The sequence below is a fragment of the Dysidea avara genome, chromosome 5 (assembly GCF_963678975.1).
Source record: "Dysidea avara chromosome 5, odDysAvar1.4, whole genome shotgun sequence".
NCBI lineage: Eukaryota > Metazoa > Porifera > Demospongiae > Dictyoceratida > Dysideidae > Dysidea > Dysidea avara.
Genome location: NC_089276.1, coordinates 34762260 through 34780202, shown reverse-complemented (window position 1 = coordinate 34780202; position 17943 = coordinate 34762260). Strand labels below are relative to the sequence as shown.

Below are 17943 nucleotides of genomic sequence, written 5' to 3'. Positions count from 1 at the left end.
GAAGGTTTGCTTTTATCTTAGTTCCTTTCACTTTGTATATCATGATTTTAATAAATTCGGGTAGTTACTCGTGTGTGTAGTACTTGAGTACAGCAGAAAGAGGTTGTAGCCTTGTAGTGATTGTATAGTGAAATGTAGTAGAAAGTAGTTTAGTTCTTAGTTAGGTTGTTTTATCAAGGATGACGTTTCGTGCACAATCACTGTTACAGTCTGAGCTATCGTCATGAGGTAGCCAATTGTGTTCTTGGCAGAGTAGCTACAAGGTGAAGAGTGTATGTTATAGCTAGCTATTGCATGAATTGTATGTTATAGCTATTGTGTGAATTGGCTTACTTCAAGAATTGAGCTTTGGTCCGGTCAGGTCTGGTTTTTCTAACCCCCATCTAAATCTGCTGCTCAAGGAAAGTGTTGATATAGTAAATTGACACCTTGATATGGTTTCAATGAATGAAGAAGAGGATGAGCAGCCTGATTTAAGATAAAAGGAAAGATAAGGCACAGAGGGGACACACTCGTCGGAACCCAAAAAGCACATCCCACTGGTGAGGTTGTTATTGTGGTGTAAAATAGTGGTCATGTGTTGCTTCATTTAGCTGCCAGCCTTGCGACTGTGGACAGGCAGGCAGGCAAGGCAGGCAGGCAAGGCAGGCAGGCAAGGCAGGCAGGCAAGGCAGGCAGGCAAGGCAGGCAGGCAAGGCAGGCAGGCAAGGCAGGCAGACAGGCAGGCAGACAAAACTCAAGTTTCGATAATTTTTCAAAAGTCTATATCTGGCCATCTGTAAGCGTTTTCTTGTTTTAATGCTGTGTTTGATGTTAGATGGACCAATATTATTCCGTAAAGGTGATTTTCATTGCGTAAAATGTCTCTACGATGATTTTTAAATGCAGGATTTTAGGTGGCGTGCATCACGTTTGGGATCCATACTTATCAGTACTACCATACTGCTTGATAGCAAACAAAATTAATAGACAAATATCATCTTTACTGAATAATATTAGTTCATCAAATATCAAAAAAAAAGAAAACACTTATAGGCGGCTGGATATAGAATAATAAAATAATTACCAAAACTCAGATTTTTGTCTGCCAGCCTGCCACAGTCGCAAGGCTAGAGGCTAAACAAAGCAGTGCACGGCCACCATTTTATGAAAAGCAGTGCACGGCCACCATTTTATGAAAAGCAGTGCACGGCCACCATAATTTTTATGCCAAACTCACCAGTGGAATGTGCCTTTTGGGGTTGTGATGAGTGTGTGCCTCTGTACTTTGTCTTTCCTTTTACCTTCAATCAGGTTGATAGTCTACCTCTCGATGCAATAAAACCATATTGAGGCATTAATTTTCCATATCAACCCTTTCATTGAACAGCATATTTAGATGCCACAAATTATTTAAAGCACTTATGCTCAGTAGATACCTGTATCTTCACAATAGTTTCAAGACAACACCCATTAACAATCTTGGCTGATAAATAAACAATCGAGTGCGGGGACCACACATCTTAATAATCAATTTACTTGATCACAATGAATATAGCTTTATTAATGCTAGTGCAGTAAAGAATTTGTTGAAATTAAGACAATCTAACATAAAATCCAGCAACAAACTTTGGCACAACTCAGCTACGTATATTGTTAAAAGCGCTGATCAAAGTTTTCACAATTATTTTGAAAAGTTGTGGAGTTATATTGCCCACACTAAACATGAGTAACAAGCCCTTGATCAAGACGCTCTAATAGAGCAGTCACACATAATACACAAAAAAATTGCTAAGACTACATGTATATGATAGCAAAATTAAAGTGGGACATGTTAACTTACATACCAGTAACTGTTAGTTGAACAGGATCTGATGTAACACTACCTCCATCATTACTAACTGCACAAGAGTAGGTGTTATCATCAGATGACCTCACATCTGGGATCACCAGGGTATTGGTGTTTATTCCAGTCACTTTACTAGGAAATGACCCTGATCCAATTGTCCATTGGTACTTCACATCATCACCAGTAGCAGAACATATGAATGTGGCAGTTTGTGTGGGGTCTGCACTTTGCGGTGATGGTGGTGTTGTAAATGTTGGAGCTGTCACTAAATTAGGAAATACGTGACATTGTGTATAAATGATATTGTGAGATGTTATATATATATATATATATATATATATCCCTTAACTACTAATAATGCAGCATCTCCTATTATAATATTGCAAACCCAACATCCTAGGTATGCTATAACATTGTTCATGCATTTAAATGAACCAATGCAACTATCCTTAAATGGCCACACCCTTCAAAAGGAAACAAGTTGATGTTGTGCTACTTCTAAAAACCAGGCGCCATGCAGCTAGCTAACTCATCTGGAATTAACTATAGACAGTATATGCTACTATGAATTAACCAACTATGTATTACTATTTTATAATAGGGTTTAATTTTTAATTTTTGTTATGCAAGACTCAAATATGAGTGTAGTGCATATCAAGTTAACGTACACTTTAAATGAATTTATAGAACTTTGCGTGGGCGAGATCAAAGGAAAAGTGTCCTTTAAATTTCATAAAGTACACTCTCAGCCGGCCAACTGCTTCATCGACCACAAATAGTGCTTTATTGCACCGCAAAGAGTGCTTTATTCGTTCAATAAAGCACTCTTTGTGGGCAATAAAGCACAGTTGCCCACGTGCCTTAGTGTAGGCTAATAGCCTACGGGACTCGCGCCAGTACAACTAATCACCCAAGCCGGTGAAGGCTGATAGCCTCGCCGCGCTGAGTGATCAATCACCCCAGCCAATACGAATTCCACCACTGGATTGCTTTTATAGACATACCTAAATGCTTTGCCTCGTGCTTTATTAGCATCTCGGCCACACGCCTCATACTTTATTTTTCATATAGCACTCACGGCTATGCTTTAACATATACGTAAAGTTAGGAGAATTAACTGTTTCTTCAGACAGAGAGTTCCATAGTCGAATAGTTGTGGGTAAGAAGGAGTGATAGTAGGTGTAGTAGGGGTTGTTTTGGGTTGTGCAATAATATTATTAGCTAATTCTCGTATTTTGTAATTCATGAAATTTTCGTAATTCGTTCAATTACGTTGCTATGCACTGCTAAGGAAGCGTTTGTTAAACCATAGATAATAGAGTACATAAAATGGATAGGAAACGCAATAACGTGACATCACAAAATACGTACGAATTCCGTGTATTACGTCACGAACATATTCGTTACGCTTGCTGCGCTTGTATCAAAGAGAAACAAATTGTTGTAACGACAGAATTGTGTAATCAACGACTGTGAAACTTCGCTACAGTGAACTCAAGTAAGTAATCGAGGGAACTAGGATGGTACCAACCCTCAAGGAAATTATACGCAAAATTAAAGGAGATTGAAAGTGAAAAAAACGGCCCAAAAATTACTTTAAACCACTTAACTTTCTTCGTAAATATATTCTATCCTTGTAACTGTGATAAACCTATTCCTTACCACTTAACAGGGAGAACCAGAGGAAATATCAGAGCAAAACAGGAACTGTTGCTTGAAGAAGCGACTAAGTATCTTCCATTATTTACCAAAAGTTTAAACCACCTTGCAGTACAACGCAAGGGTAAAAGACTGTGTTGGTGACATGCCTAGCTTACCACAAGATTCGAAAGTGGAACCGGCTATACAAGAAGCGGTATGGACGAGGCATGAAGGAACTATGAGCGAAAGTATGATGGCATGTAAATATCACGGTTTTTGTTTTTTATTATTATTAGCACTTTACAGTGACCAGCACTGAAGGTCTGACAGCAACATGTGCAGCAGCCTTAGGATTACCTAACCTAATTTCAGGGACTTAGACCTAAAGCGATACGCTTTGTTACAAAATCTACGGTCTGAATTCTCTCGCCAAAATCTCTCACAAAGGCCTCAATACTTGCTGTAATCTGTTGGATTACTATTTACGCTGCTTAGAACACTAATTTCCATGCTTGAGCACAAAACTGTTTTGTCCTTTCAAGTCACGCGTAACGGAAATCAAACCGGAAATCGCTTGCATTTCCTATCCCTTTTACTCTATGATCTATGGTTAAACAAACTGCCTTTATCAACATATTATGCACAGAAGTATCTTCTAAACTGTTTTATAGTGTGACTAACGTGTTTTTTCCCACAAATTCTCTCGATAAAGCCTCAAAGCTGCTTTTCATTTTCGTTCGCGTACGTAATGCACTTGTCAATTTCATGCCCCACCCCCCATCCCCAGGCGTCCCCACACCCCAGGTGGGGATTCGACATTGCTTCTTGTCCCCACCCCTGGGGCAATTTACAGTTGTCAAATTCACTGACCGATTTTCGGTAGTTGCATTTCTAAGCAATAAATCGCACTTGCTATAATTTTACTAGCTAGCGACAGGGCAGGTTTATTACTAGTCGCATACATGAAATATTCGCTTAGTCATCCTTAGGGTGTTGTCAAATCCCCTACTATGGGGGTGGGGACATAGTGGGGATTTGACAGCCAATTTTGCCCCAGTAGTGGGGAATTTGACACTACGATTTGTCAAATCCCCCGTATTCCCCCACCATCCCTGGGGTGGGACATACCATTAGGGAGAGGAAGTTTCCATAACACGGAGTTAGGATACTACTGTGTACTACTGTACTCTAAATGATGCACATTTTAGTAGTATTACACAATTAGGCGGTTAACACATTGGAGTGATCTGATTGACAAGTGCATAAGGGATATGCCCCCTTTCAACTCAAAGCGATAGGCTATTCCTGGTAATGTACGAGGCCTGCACCGTTGTTTTTCAGTTGTTAAACGCCTGAAAGCCTCAAGGGGGAGGTAATCTGAGGAAAGTCGCCACACCCGTATTTCAGTCCGCCCATAGATAGTAGAGTAATAAATCTATTACCGGACGGTCCTATTTCTGGACACCTGTAGTTGCCAAACCAAAGGACGACTGAATCTGATAATTGCAGTGTAGAAGGCCCAGTGCTAGAGTGCTTCGCATGCAAATCTCAGCCCAATTGCTTAAAACACGTAGGAATACGGAGCAAAATTATCTGTCCAAAAAACAATCGGTTATCGGACAAAAATATCAATACTCCGGACATTGGGTCTAAACTCTGCAAACGAAAGATCCGATTTCCCCCAAACTGTGGGGTGTGTAACCTCAGTCTATGGTTGTATGCTGACAAAAATCTGGAGACTCAGCTATCCACCAACTGGGAGATACAGCACTATGAAGCTGACGTGTTTCAGCGTATCAAGACACACGATAGTGTGTCGTGCGGCCCAAGAAGCCGTAGCGCCACACCGTGAGTATATTAACAGGAAGAAAGAAAACGCAATTTTCACACCTATGTAGCTCTGTGATCCCTAATCCGATTGGAACCAAATTTGCTAGAGAGGTGCCGGCCAGCAAGGGGAGTCTACATACCAAATTTGAAGAAAATCGCTCCAGCCATTTCCGAGATACGAGCGAACACAATTTTGTTTTAATTTCTTCGTTTTTTTTTCTACTTCTTCATTTCGCACACTTCACAAAATCCACCATAAAACACGAATGCGTGCTCCAATAGGGCTGAATTTTGGCACACTTGAAGGGCTCATTAAGGCGGATCTCAGTACCAACTTTGGTAGGAATCCGATGAACATTCGCGGCGTTATGATCGATTATTCGCGTAAAATAAGGTCGAAGGTCTGTCACGCTCACAGGGTAAACCCCTTGAAGGAATGAGCTGAAAATTTCTATGTAGATGGAGTAACCATCGTAGGAGTGCCTTTTTGTGGTTTGAAAAGAATCGAGATAAAGACCATGGAGATATGACACAAAACCCAACCAGTGTCACAATTATGCAATCGATTTCTACGAATAAAAAAACTGCTAGTTTTCACTCCTACCAGGCAAATCGCTAATAGCAATGACCTGAAAATCGGTGTGTATCTGAAATAATCATCATAGAAAGTTCTTGCAGTAGTACAGATGAATCTGATTACAAATCACTGAGTTATGATTCGAAACCCAACTACGTGTAGCAAATGCGAGATCGAGATACTCTAATAGATCAGTCACCCTAATAGAGCATTCGGCTACGTTTATAACTTAAGAATTATATTACATTGCAAGTTATTCTGTAGGAAGTTCAGCTACAAACAGTTAATCTTATAGACAATTCAGCTAGAAACAAGTCACCCTGTAGAGAGATCAGCTAGAAGAAGTCACCTTGTAGAGAATTCAGCTACAAAGAACTACCCTGTAGAGAGTTTAACTGCAAACAATTCACCCTGTAGAGAGATCAGCTAGAAAAAGATCATCCTGTAGAGAGTTCAGCTACAAAGGAACCACCATGTAGAAAGTTCAGCTGCAAACAAATCATTCTGTAGAGAGTTCAGGTACAAACAAATCACCCTGTAGAGAGATCAGCTAGAAACAAATCACCCTGTAGACAGATCAGCTAGAAGAAGTTACCTTGTTGAGAGTCCAGCTACAAAGAAACCATCATGTAGAGAGTTCAGCTGCAAATAAATCACCCTTTAGAGAGTTCAGCTAGAAACAAGTCATCCTGTAGAGAGATCAGCTAGAAGGATCACCTTGTAGAGAGTTCAGCTACAAAGAATCACCCTGCAGATAGTTCAGCTACAAACAAGTCATCCTGTACAGAGATCAGCTAGAAGAAGTTACCTTGTAGAGAATTCAGCTACAAAGAAACCATCATGTAGAGAGTTCAGCTGCAAACAAATCACCCTGTAGAGAGTTCAGCTACGAGCAGATCACCCTGTATAGAGTTCAATTAGAAACAAGTCACCCTGTACAGAGATCAGCTAGAAGAAGTTACCTTGTAGAGGGTTCAGCTACAAAGAAACCATCATGTAGAGAGATCAGCTGCAAATAAATCACCCTTTAGAGAGTTCAGCTAGAAACAAGTCATCCTGTAGAGAGATCAGCTAGAAGGATCACCTTGTAGAGAGTTCAGCTACAAAGAATCACCCTGCAGATAGTTCAGCTACAAACAAATCATCCTGTACAGAGATCAGCTAGAAGAAGTTACCTTGTAGAGAATTCAGCTACAAAGAAACCATCATGTAGAGAGTTCAGCTGCAAACAAATCACCCTGTAGAGAGTTCAGCTACAAACAGATCACCCCGTAGAGAGTTCAGTTAGAAACAAGTCACCCTGTACAGAGATCAGCTAGAAGAAAAGTTATCTTGTAGAGAGTTCAGCTGCAAATAAATCACCCTTTAGAGAGTTCAGCTAGAAACAAGTCATCCTGTAGAGAGATCAGCTAGAAGGATTACCTTGTAGAGAGTTCAGATACAAACAATTCACACTGTAGAGAGATCAGCTAGAAGAAGATACTGTACCTTGTAGAAAGTTCAGCTACAAACAGATCACTCTGTAGAGAGATCAGCTATGAATAGATCACCCTATAGAGAGTTCAGCTACAAGCAATTCATCCTGTAGAGAGTTCAGCTACAAAGAAATCATCATGTAGAGAGTTCAGCTGCAAACAAATCATCCTGTAGAGAGTTCAGCCATGAAAAGATCACCCTGTAGAGAGTTCAGCTAGAAGAAGTCACCTTTCAGCTACAAAGAAACCACCATGTAGAGAGTTCAGCTGCAAACAAATCACCCTGTAGAGAATTCATCAGTTACAAACAAATCGCCCTGTAGAGAGACCAGCTAGAAACAAGTCACCCTGTAGACAGATCAGCTAGAAGAAGTTACCTTGTAGACAGTTCAGCTGCAAACAAATTACCCTGTAGAGAGTTCAGCTAGAAACAAGTCACCCTGTATAGAGATCAGCTGGAAACAAGCCACCCTGTAGAGAGAATCCTGTAAAGAGTTCATCTACATACAAGCAAATCACCCTGTAGGGAGTTCAGCTACATTTCAAGTCACCCAGTAGAGAGATCAGCTGCAAATTATCCTATGGGGATTAATTGACATGCAATAAATATATGCATTATATATATATAATTTGTACATTTACTGATAAAATCTGCTTTTTCTTTTTCCTGTGGTAAAGAAAAAAATATAGGTTAAAAAACCCCAAAGCTGGCCATAGGTCGGCTTTGGGGTATACAAATACAAAAAGAAGTGAAATCTAATCAAAAACAGCCAAGCTGTAAAAAAAGAGTGCGGCCCTTGAAAAGGCTATGGTGAAAAAAGATGTGAAATCCAAGGTGGCGGCCAAGAAATGGCTGTGATGGTAGGTTAATGGTAAAAATTTTAATAACGACAATTCAGGTGAATTTGGTGCCGCTTGGTCTTGGCACAAAATTCACCTGAATTGTCGTTATTAAAATTTTTACCATTAACCTACCATCACAGCCATTTCTTGGCCGCCACCTTGGATTTCACATCTTTTTTCACCATAGCCTTTTCAAAGGCTGCACTCTTTATTTACAGCTTGGCTGTTTTTGATTAGATACTATTTCCGGACACTACAAATAGTTAATATTTCATTATTTGAAAAGCAAAACGTTAATTCATTGATATAGCAACACTTAATTTGACGTAAAGGTTATAACAAACAATACACTGCCATGTTTACATTCAAATAATACAAATCCCGCTACTTTTCATCAACTACTAATATTTTCGAGCAATTGCAAAAGTATAGCTAGCTGTATCTACACCTGTAGGTAGCTACCTAATTAATTAGTCTCGTGGCCGTGTCTTGTAACTTTCACCTGTTCAAGTAAGTCAATATTATGATATTGTACTGTACAAAACAATTTAAAATACTTCCTTCTTTAGATAAACAGTGACTTTGAGCAACTTCCTCATCAGTTGTTTTTACCTCGAGATTTAGCTAGCTACATGTAGCTAGTGCCTGCTTTAACTGTCTTATCATCACCCTGGCAGACTGACGCTGGAGCTTCAGAAAATACTCATTCAGGATAGTGTGTGTGATTACATTATCTATTTGATTTGTCGGTAAGGTGAAAGGAAGTACTTATAACTATAGGTGTATATACTAGGTATAATAATTATACATGTGCAGCTTATTATTAAGCTATATTTTACTGTATAGACATAATAATGGATGAAGTTCCACTTGCACAAAGGATTCTTTGTGATGCATTTTCTGTGACAAGAACCACTAACATAGTTCAATCTGCAAAGCATTGCAAGAGCAGTGCAGCAGTGCAGCAGGCTGTAGAGGCTGTAGGTAAAGGAGAAACCATACGATCTGCTGCACTTATGTTAAAGTTGCCAAATCAACTGTTCATGATCATGTCTCAGGAAAGGCAACAGCTGCATCACGTGGACCTCCACCTTATTTACCACCAACAGAAGAAGAGGAGCTTGCAAGCTTTTTTATATGATGCGCTGATATAGGTTATGGCCACACCCTACAGCAAGTTCTGGCTTTGGTCCAGAACATTCTTGATTCCAAGGGGATCAAGAAGCAAGTAACTAGAGGGTGGTGGCAAAAGTTTTGCCAACGCCATCAGAGTGTCACACTTCACACAGCAGTGCCATTATCAGTTTCCAGAGCTATGGCAACTGATAGTGATGTTTTAGATAGATATTTTTAAATGCTGCTAGACACATTTACAGCCAATGGAGTTCTGCACAAGGCACCACAAATATACAATTGTAATGAAACAGGGATGTCACTTGGAGCAACAAACCGTAAAGTTGTTGCAAGCATTGGTAGTAATCCTAGCTGCATTACAAGTAACAGTAAGCAGCAGATAACTGTTTTAGCCTGTGTAAGTGCTGCAGGGGTGACACTGCCGCCATTTGTCATCTTTCAAAGAAAAACTATTAATCATATAGTTTAACAATTGGGGAGGTTCCAGGAACTCTTTATGGTCTTTCTGCCAAGAGTTGGATTACCCGTGAGCTCTTTGCACAGTGGTTCCATCAACATTTTCTAGCTTACATACCTAAACACAGGCCTGTAGTATTGTTGATGGATGGGCATTCATCCCACTATTGCCTTGAAACCATTCGCATGGCTGCTAAAGAGCAAGTAGTTTTGTGCACTCTGCCACCACACACAACGCACCTGACACAGCCTTTAGATAGGGGGTGCTTTCGCGTCGTCAAAGCATCATGGCGTCAAGTTTGTCAAAGGTTTTGTGCTAAGAACCCAGGAAAAGTTGTAAGTGTTTATGACTTTTCTCAATTATTCAGTCAAGCATGGTTTCAATCCATGACAATTCGAAATATTACCAGTGGCTTCAAGGTCACTGGTGTTTTCCCAGTTGACTGAAGTGCTATTCAATTGCCTCAAGACAACAGACGAAGCCAGCGATTTCAACCCGAGGCTCTTGCAGTGCAGTCAGGACTTGCGTACATACTACTGTACAGTCCTGCTCCAACTAGCAGAACTGCATGCAGAACACTGCCATCTGACCCACCCTCAGCCTCATGCCACTTCTCTGCAACACCACTAGTTTTGGCAGCAATTCTTCATTTCTAGAGCGGTCACAATCTGAGGATAATCTGAGTATTGGTAACAGCAATAGCAGTAGTTATTGTATGCTGTCACAGCAAATAACATCAAGTGTAGGCAGGATGTTGTCCACATGCACACCAATAGCACCTAGCAAACTTCCCACAAAACGGCTAAAGTCATGTGGACAAGTTCTAACATCAGCAGACTATATGCAGAAAATGGAGGAGAAGGAACAGTCCCAGAATGCAAAAAAGTACAAAAAGCTAAGAAATATTCTAAGAAAGCAACATCTGGTAAGTGTGAAATGGATTTCTATTTATATATTAATTTTCCTAGGCAAGAAGCAGGCTAAAGCTGTGGCTGGTCCAATTCAAGGTTCAGATTCAGATCCAGAAAGTGAGCTATCATAAGTGTTGTGGCTATTGTCAGTGCCATTAGTGATGTGATGTATATATAGTTGTGGAAAGTTTCAGCCAAGCAGAACTTCAGAAATTTGTGAAACGTTATCAAAATGGATATGACTTGACAAATGACCAACACTACAACCAATGGTTGCAAATACACCATCCAGAAGATTATCAAAAACTTATTAACACAGGTAACTATTAACTAACAGCAACATGCACAGTTGCTATATTTTCCATTTACTTTAAATCTACCAGGCAACATGTCACCAATTCTGTTCACCCCATCTAGCAATTCAACACCGGCAAGAGCACCTGCAAGAAAAGGTATTTGCAATAGCAAGTGGTATTAACTCTTGGCAATATCAATAATTGTGGGTCTTATAGCCTTTTCAATTGCATGTACTTGGCAACCTGTAACTTGACTTGTGAATGAGATATCACTCTGAAATTTGGTCCCCTTATACCCCTAACGTAGCACTATGGCTTGATGTAATGTTAAGGTGATAGGTTGAAAATGTGAGGAGGTATGATCAGTCAAACTTGACAATTTGGAAAGGCTATAAGACCCCTTTTCGCAGACTGAGTCACAATTAATGAACTATGATGTGTGTGTCAATTAATTAAATAATAGTGTACATAACCGATGAGGTTGATATAGGACAGGAATTCTGCATAATAATAATACCGTAGATTCCCTAAAATTTTGGCATCTCTAAATATTCGGCACTCCCCATGCTTTGAACACAATGTGCTCTAAATTTTGGCAAGCGCAGGAAAGTTTCTAATTATAAGCGCGCTAATTTTTCGGCACTTGGAGTACTAGTTGACAAAGGTCTCTTGAGTACTGAGGATTCCCAGTGACCTCACACAATATGCTACCTCGATGCTGGATGAAGCACAAAGTGTGAAATTGTTCAGGGAACGTACCCAACGATATCATCGTGTGACATCACGGCTACCGCAAAACGATCTTCGTTTCTGTTCACAGAACAAAATCTTTCCTGACCCCACATCTCCTTGTAACATAATAAACCCTCAGATAACGCTTTGTTAAACCATGGAACACTTCATGCAGCATCTGGTAGCGAGATTTATCACGAGATCGCTTAATAATATTATTGCCGGATTGTGGTTTCTATTTTTATTAATAATAATTGTTGAAATCCTTAATAATAAGTATGGGTGATTGTATTCAAAAGCGATGTAGTAATGACATTGACCATCCCTCCTGGATAATTTAGACAATCATAGTACATAGCGCTGCGGCCAAGTGAGTTTTATGGTCATCGTCAGCTCCGCCTCAAAGCATTCCTGTTGGTCCCTGTACAAAGAAATCCAGAAATTAAGCAGTAAACGGATCGCAAATAACATAGCCATGAAGCGTGCAGACTGTATTAGGGGTAGATCCCTAAAAATTTGACAATAGCACCAGGTTGGTACATTTTTTTCCTAATTGTTCGGCCAGACACAAACGGAATTAATTTATTTCTGCCAAATTTTTAGGGAATCTACGGTAATATAATACACATGGTCATACATGTACATAGCTGTATCCAAGAAGACAGAGCGATCTAACTCGGATAAGAGCAGCAGGACAGATGACAGGAGAGGTACTATTTTGTCTACATTGCTGATAGCAAACTACACAATGCATTCTTATAGTCTTGAGGATTCCAAAGTCAACAGTCAAGCTTGGCCAGACTAAGACTAGAGGTACTAGCTATACTAGTTTGACACATGCACAAGTTACAACATTCTATGGCTAGCTATATAATTTGCGTATGTATATATACCTTTGCAGCTAAAGTTACTTGGAAAGAGCCGGTAGAATGCACTGCTTACCAAACTACATCTGATTTAAGTAGAAATAAAGGCTATCTAGAAGGTACTACCGCAAGATCTAAATCTACATGTGCAGCAACCAAAAGATGCTTACAGAAGAAGAAAGTACCAGATACAGTGCATGGGTATATGTGTGCATGCATGTATAATCTTACATATATATACATATCGTTTAGCCAACCTTGATGAAAGAAGAGATCAAGATGATCACAGTGAGCTTATACCCATTGTCAAAATTTGTACATTACTAATTGCTATAGAGTTGTGTGCAGCTGAACCCTGTATAATTGATGAATTTCTGTTGGATGAAGTGGGATGGATAGCGTGTGATGTGTGCTCTAGGTGGTATCATAAATACTGCTGTCACTTGGCTGAAGGGGATAACCTATGTCGCTTTCAATGCAAAAAGCACTGATCAGTGATTCGTACCAATGAGTTATAAAGAATTGCTGATTTGTGACACTTTGAATTAGCTATATACACATAACTTAAGCGTATTATGACATAGATATTATCCTGACTCTGGTAGGCTACAACAGTAAAACCGTGCATGTATCCCTGCATGGTCCCTGTAGCTATATGTATCTGTGTGCAGTTAAGGGGCTGGAATATGCTAGTAAAAGCAAAAGTGCTCTAATGCCAGTGCACTGACATCAATGATGTCAGTGCATTGGCCTTAGAGCACTTTTACTTTTACTAGCATATTCCAGCCCCTTAAGGTCAGTTTTTAGAACAAATTATGTAGCTACACAGAAAAAAACCTGGCTATTAAATTTCTGAATGACGAAGCCCAGTCAATAGACTCAGTTGGCATAGATTTACACAATGCAGCTGTTGTAAACAAGATGGACTGTACCTGGATCAAACAGTAGTAGTACAGTGTCTACAGTGGTTGCTCCTATAAATTGAGTGGCTGTGGAGATCCTGCAAACACTTGGCTTGCCGCAAACCTAACCCACGTGGTGTCCAGAAATAGTACACGCTGAAACACGTCGATTTTATCGTGCTGTATCTCCTAGTTGGTGGATAGCTGAGTCTCCAGATTTTTGTCAGCATACAACCATAGACTGAGGTTACATACCCCACAGTTTGGGGGAAATCGGATCTTTCATTGCAGAGTTCAGACCCAATGTCCGGAGTATTGATATTTTTGTCTGATAACCGATTGTTTTTTCGGACAGATATTTTTGCTCTGTGTTCCTACGTGCTTCAAGCAATCGGGCTGAGATTTTGCATGCGAAGCACTCTAGCACTAGGCCTTCTACGCTGCAATTATCAGATTCAGTCATCCTTTGGTTTGGCAACTACAGGTGTCCGGAAATAGGACTGTCCGGTAATAGATTTATTACTCTATAGGGGAATTTGTGAATTGCACATATTTACGGATTTTTTATGCGTCACGAAAATTTACAACACTGGACGTATAAAATTTGGCAATCAATAGACAAAATGTGAAAAAGCAGCTCTGTCAGATACTCTTATATATTAAAGAAGGTTTAGAATTAGTTGCTAATGTTTTTAAAACTTTCTAGCGAGATATTTAGAGAGAAAATTCGCTAAGAGGGCAGTTTTGCTCGTACCCATGCCTGATAACTTGCGATCTCACTAAAGAAATATACAAAGTTCTCTTGGCTGTCACTATTTGAGGACTGCTCCGTCGCAGCTTCAGCAGGCATCAAATAGTGACAGCCAAGAGAACTTTGTATATTTCTTTAGTGAGATCGCAAGTTACATACTGTTCAGTGATTTGGAGGCCTAACCTTATCAAGGACATCACACTTATTGAACAGATCCAGAGGAGAGCAACAAAGTTTATTTTAAATGACTACAGTTCTGATTACTTTGATAGACTCAAACAACTTAACCTACTACCTTTAATGTACACCTTTGAGCTTAATGAACTAGTGTTTACGCTAAAATCACTCAAGTATCCCTCTCCCTCTTTTAATATCACAGACTACATAACTTTTGCTGATGGAAATACCAGGTCCTCCTCAAGTGGTAAAATGATCCATGTTAGAAACAACAATAATGCAGATAGACATTTTTTCTTCAATAGAATCCCTCGATTGTGGAATGCCCTACCCCCTATTGACTTATCTTTATCTATCAAAACGAACAAGACAAGGATATATAAGTTTCTATGGTCACATTTTTTTATCAAACTTTAGACATGACAACCTTTGTAGATTTCATTTTTTATGCCCATGTTGGAGATGTTCCAACACACCCCGTCCCCCTTTAATGTAACTCTTTAAGTATAAGTAATGTAATTTTTATAAGTAATGTAATACGGTAAGTATAAATTTTTGATTTTTAATGGCCGGTAGTCTTGAGCTAGCGGACCATCAGTACTGTACCCTAAAGATTTTATTAATTGTACATCCCTTATTCTATACTTGTATGCAGTACTGTAAAGTTATAATCAATCAATCAATCAATCAATCAATCAATGATACAGACATTGACATAACAGCCTTACTGTTAAAGCTTCGGAGCTCAAACTCCTGACACAACATTGCTGTGAACTGGTTAACAACAAGACGTGTTCAATTACAAAATCGGGCTGCTTGTTCAGTAGAAATCTTGACTTCAATATCACCGTACAATTCCAATGGCGAAATTGAAGTCGAGGTTTCTACTGAACAAGCAGCCGGATTTTGTAATTGAACACGTCTTGTTGTTAACCAGTTCACAGCAATCTTGTGTCGGGGAATTTGAGCTCCGAAACTTTAACAGTAAGGCTGTTATGTCAATGTCCATATCAGGCATCAGGCATGGGTACGAGCAAAACCGCCCTCTTAATGAATTTTCTCTCTAAATATCTCGCTAGAAAGCTTTTAAAAACATTTGCAACTAATTCTAAACCTTCGTTAATACACAAGAATACCTCATAGGGCTGCTTTTTCACATTTTGTCCAGTCAACTCCTAAATTTATACATCCAGTTTTGGTTATGTTCCATATACTTCGAGTATGTGCAAATTACAAATTCCCTTATATGCTATCTATGGTCCACCGAAAAGAAACCACCTCAGAGCAAAGTTCACCTGTGCAGAAGTTTAATACAGATTTCATTTTGCTTTTTTGCTCACGTGGGTGCATACGGACAAACAGGTAGATAGGTACAAGAGTGATTTTCGAGATGCAGTTTGTCTTCGATATGGCTGGCCTTTACCTCATCTACCTACTGAGTGTGTTTGTGGTACTTCTTTCACAGTTGAACATGTGTTTACTTGCTCGCATGGCGGTTATTCAACTATACATCACAATGAGATCAGAGACCTTACAGCCCAATTAATGTCAGAAGTGTGTCCTAATGTAGCCACTGAACCTACTTTACAGCCTGTACCAATGAACGATTCTTTCATCGCTCTGCAAACACTGAATGTGGTGCTCGCTTGAACGTAAGAGCTCAAGGTTTCTGGGGTGTTCACCATCAACAAGCTTTCTTTGATGTTGTTTTCAATCCGTTGGCAGCCACAAATCGTTGCAATTCTTCGGCCAGCTGTTTCTGATTACATGACCGAGAAAAACAAAGGACTTATGAACAACGTGTTCGTGAAATAGAGAGGGCATCATTCACACCTCTTGTGTTTTCTGCTTTAGGTGGAATGAGCAAACCAACAGAGATTGCATACAAATTACTAGTTTCACTTCTTTTTGCAGCGCATGCGTGTGTTACAAGAATTTGAGTTGTGTTTCTTGTCGAGGGAAGGGTGGATGAAACATTCGACCTGCGCAGTGAATTGTGCTTTATAAGGTTGTTTATTTCCTGTCTGTCATTTTCTCGTCTGTTTTCGTCTCGTTTGCTTTTGTAGATTGATGCGCGTCATTTGGAGTAGTGGTCAGATCGACCATCAATAATCCAACATGGACGATACAGATGACCCCGAACGTTTGTGGTGCTACTGCAAACAACCAGATGATGGCCAGAGGATGATTTGGTGTGACTGTTGTGAGTATTGGCATCATTGTGATTGTTTGGGGTTAGAGGACTCACAAGTTGACTTCTTAGTCAAAGACAATAGAGACTTTATTTGCTACAAGTGTTCCAATTCTCCTCCACCATATGGTAGCCTGCCTAACTATCCTCCTCTATCCCCTCCTTCATTCCTGTGGGGAGATATTCCAGGAACTGTGTTTGTGGACATGGTTAATGATACATATGATGAAGCCATCCATTGGCGTCGTAATGTATTCCCTGTGCCAGTTGGTAAGGCAGGCACACATTTTGTGCTAGAACTGGCTAGATTGTTTCAGTCCTTTGCTGATTGCTTCGCCCTGGAGGAATTTGCTCTGAAGGTTGCCATGCTGATGTCCATTCTCTTATTACAGAAGACGCACTTTAAGTCAAGATCTAGAGAGGATGCTCGGGTTTTGGAGAGGCATTTGAAGTTTTGGCATAAGGGTGATTTGGACAGTTTGTTACAGGAGTGCCATGCAATACAACATTGTCTTCCCTCCACAATTTGTCATTCTGTTCCCTCCTCTGGGAAATTTGCACGTCGCTTTTCTAAGTTGATGATGGAGGGAAGACAACGCTGACAATGATGCAGCCACCCAATTGATTGAAGACAACGCTGACAATTTTCCACTCTCCTTGGATGCTCACTTACTATTTCAGGAGTACATCTACAGTTAGAGACATCTTGTTTGAGAAGCATCCTTCTCCTCATCTGCCAAAGCCTTCAGTTTTAGAATCTCCATCTGATTTTCCCCTCTTCCTTTCCACCCAGCCTTGTTTGACAATATAGATGGTATTCTCATATGTCCTACCATCCTATGTATGGACAGTGCTGCTGGGCCTTCTGGACTTGATGTTGCTTCTTGGAAAAATTTGTGTACTGCCTTCCAGGAGGCTTCTGATACTCTTTGTGATGCTTTCTCTGCTGTTGCTAGGAGGTTGGCTGCATCTCTTGTTGATCCAGCCAGCCTTTCAGCTTTTACTGCTTGCCGTCTTATTGTAGATAAACATCCAGGAGTGAGGCCCATTGGAGTTGGAGAGGTTTGTCAACGTCTTCTTTCTAGGGATATTTTGTGTGTTATTTGAAATGATGTGTTGCAGGCTGCTGGTCCCTTGCAATTGTGTGCCGGCCAACCTGCTGGCTGTAAAGCGGCCATCCATGCTATGAGGAAGGTTTTTGATTTGTCTGAGGCAGAAGCAGTCCTTCAAGTTGATGCCACCAATGCTTTTAACTGCTTAAATCGTCAAGCAGCTCTTAGGAACATTCAGTCCTCTGTCCATCTTTTGCTAGAATTTTGATTAATACCTATC

The 17943-nt window shown here is 40.0% G+C and overlaps 1 protein-coding gene and 1 pseudogene across 1 annotated transcript in view; one reads left to right on the top strand and one right to left on the bottom strand.

The window, feature by feature from the left end:
* LOC136257068 (uncharacterized) overlaps positions 1-17943 on the bottom strand; it is a 65180-nt gene that overhangs the window by 2592 nt on the left and 44645 nt on the right. Inside the window, exon 3 of the mRNA XM_066050180.1 lies at positions 1827-2093. Coding sequence (XP_065906252.1) covers positions 1827-2093 — 267 coding nt within the window. The remainder of the gene's footprint in view (positions 1-1826; positions 2094-17943) is intronic.
* Positions 9049-16070, top strand: LOC136256471 (uncharacterized; annotated as a pseudogene).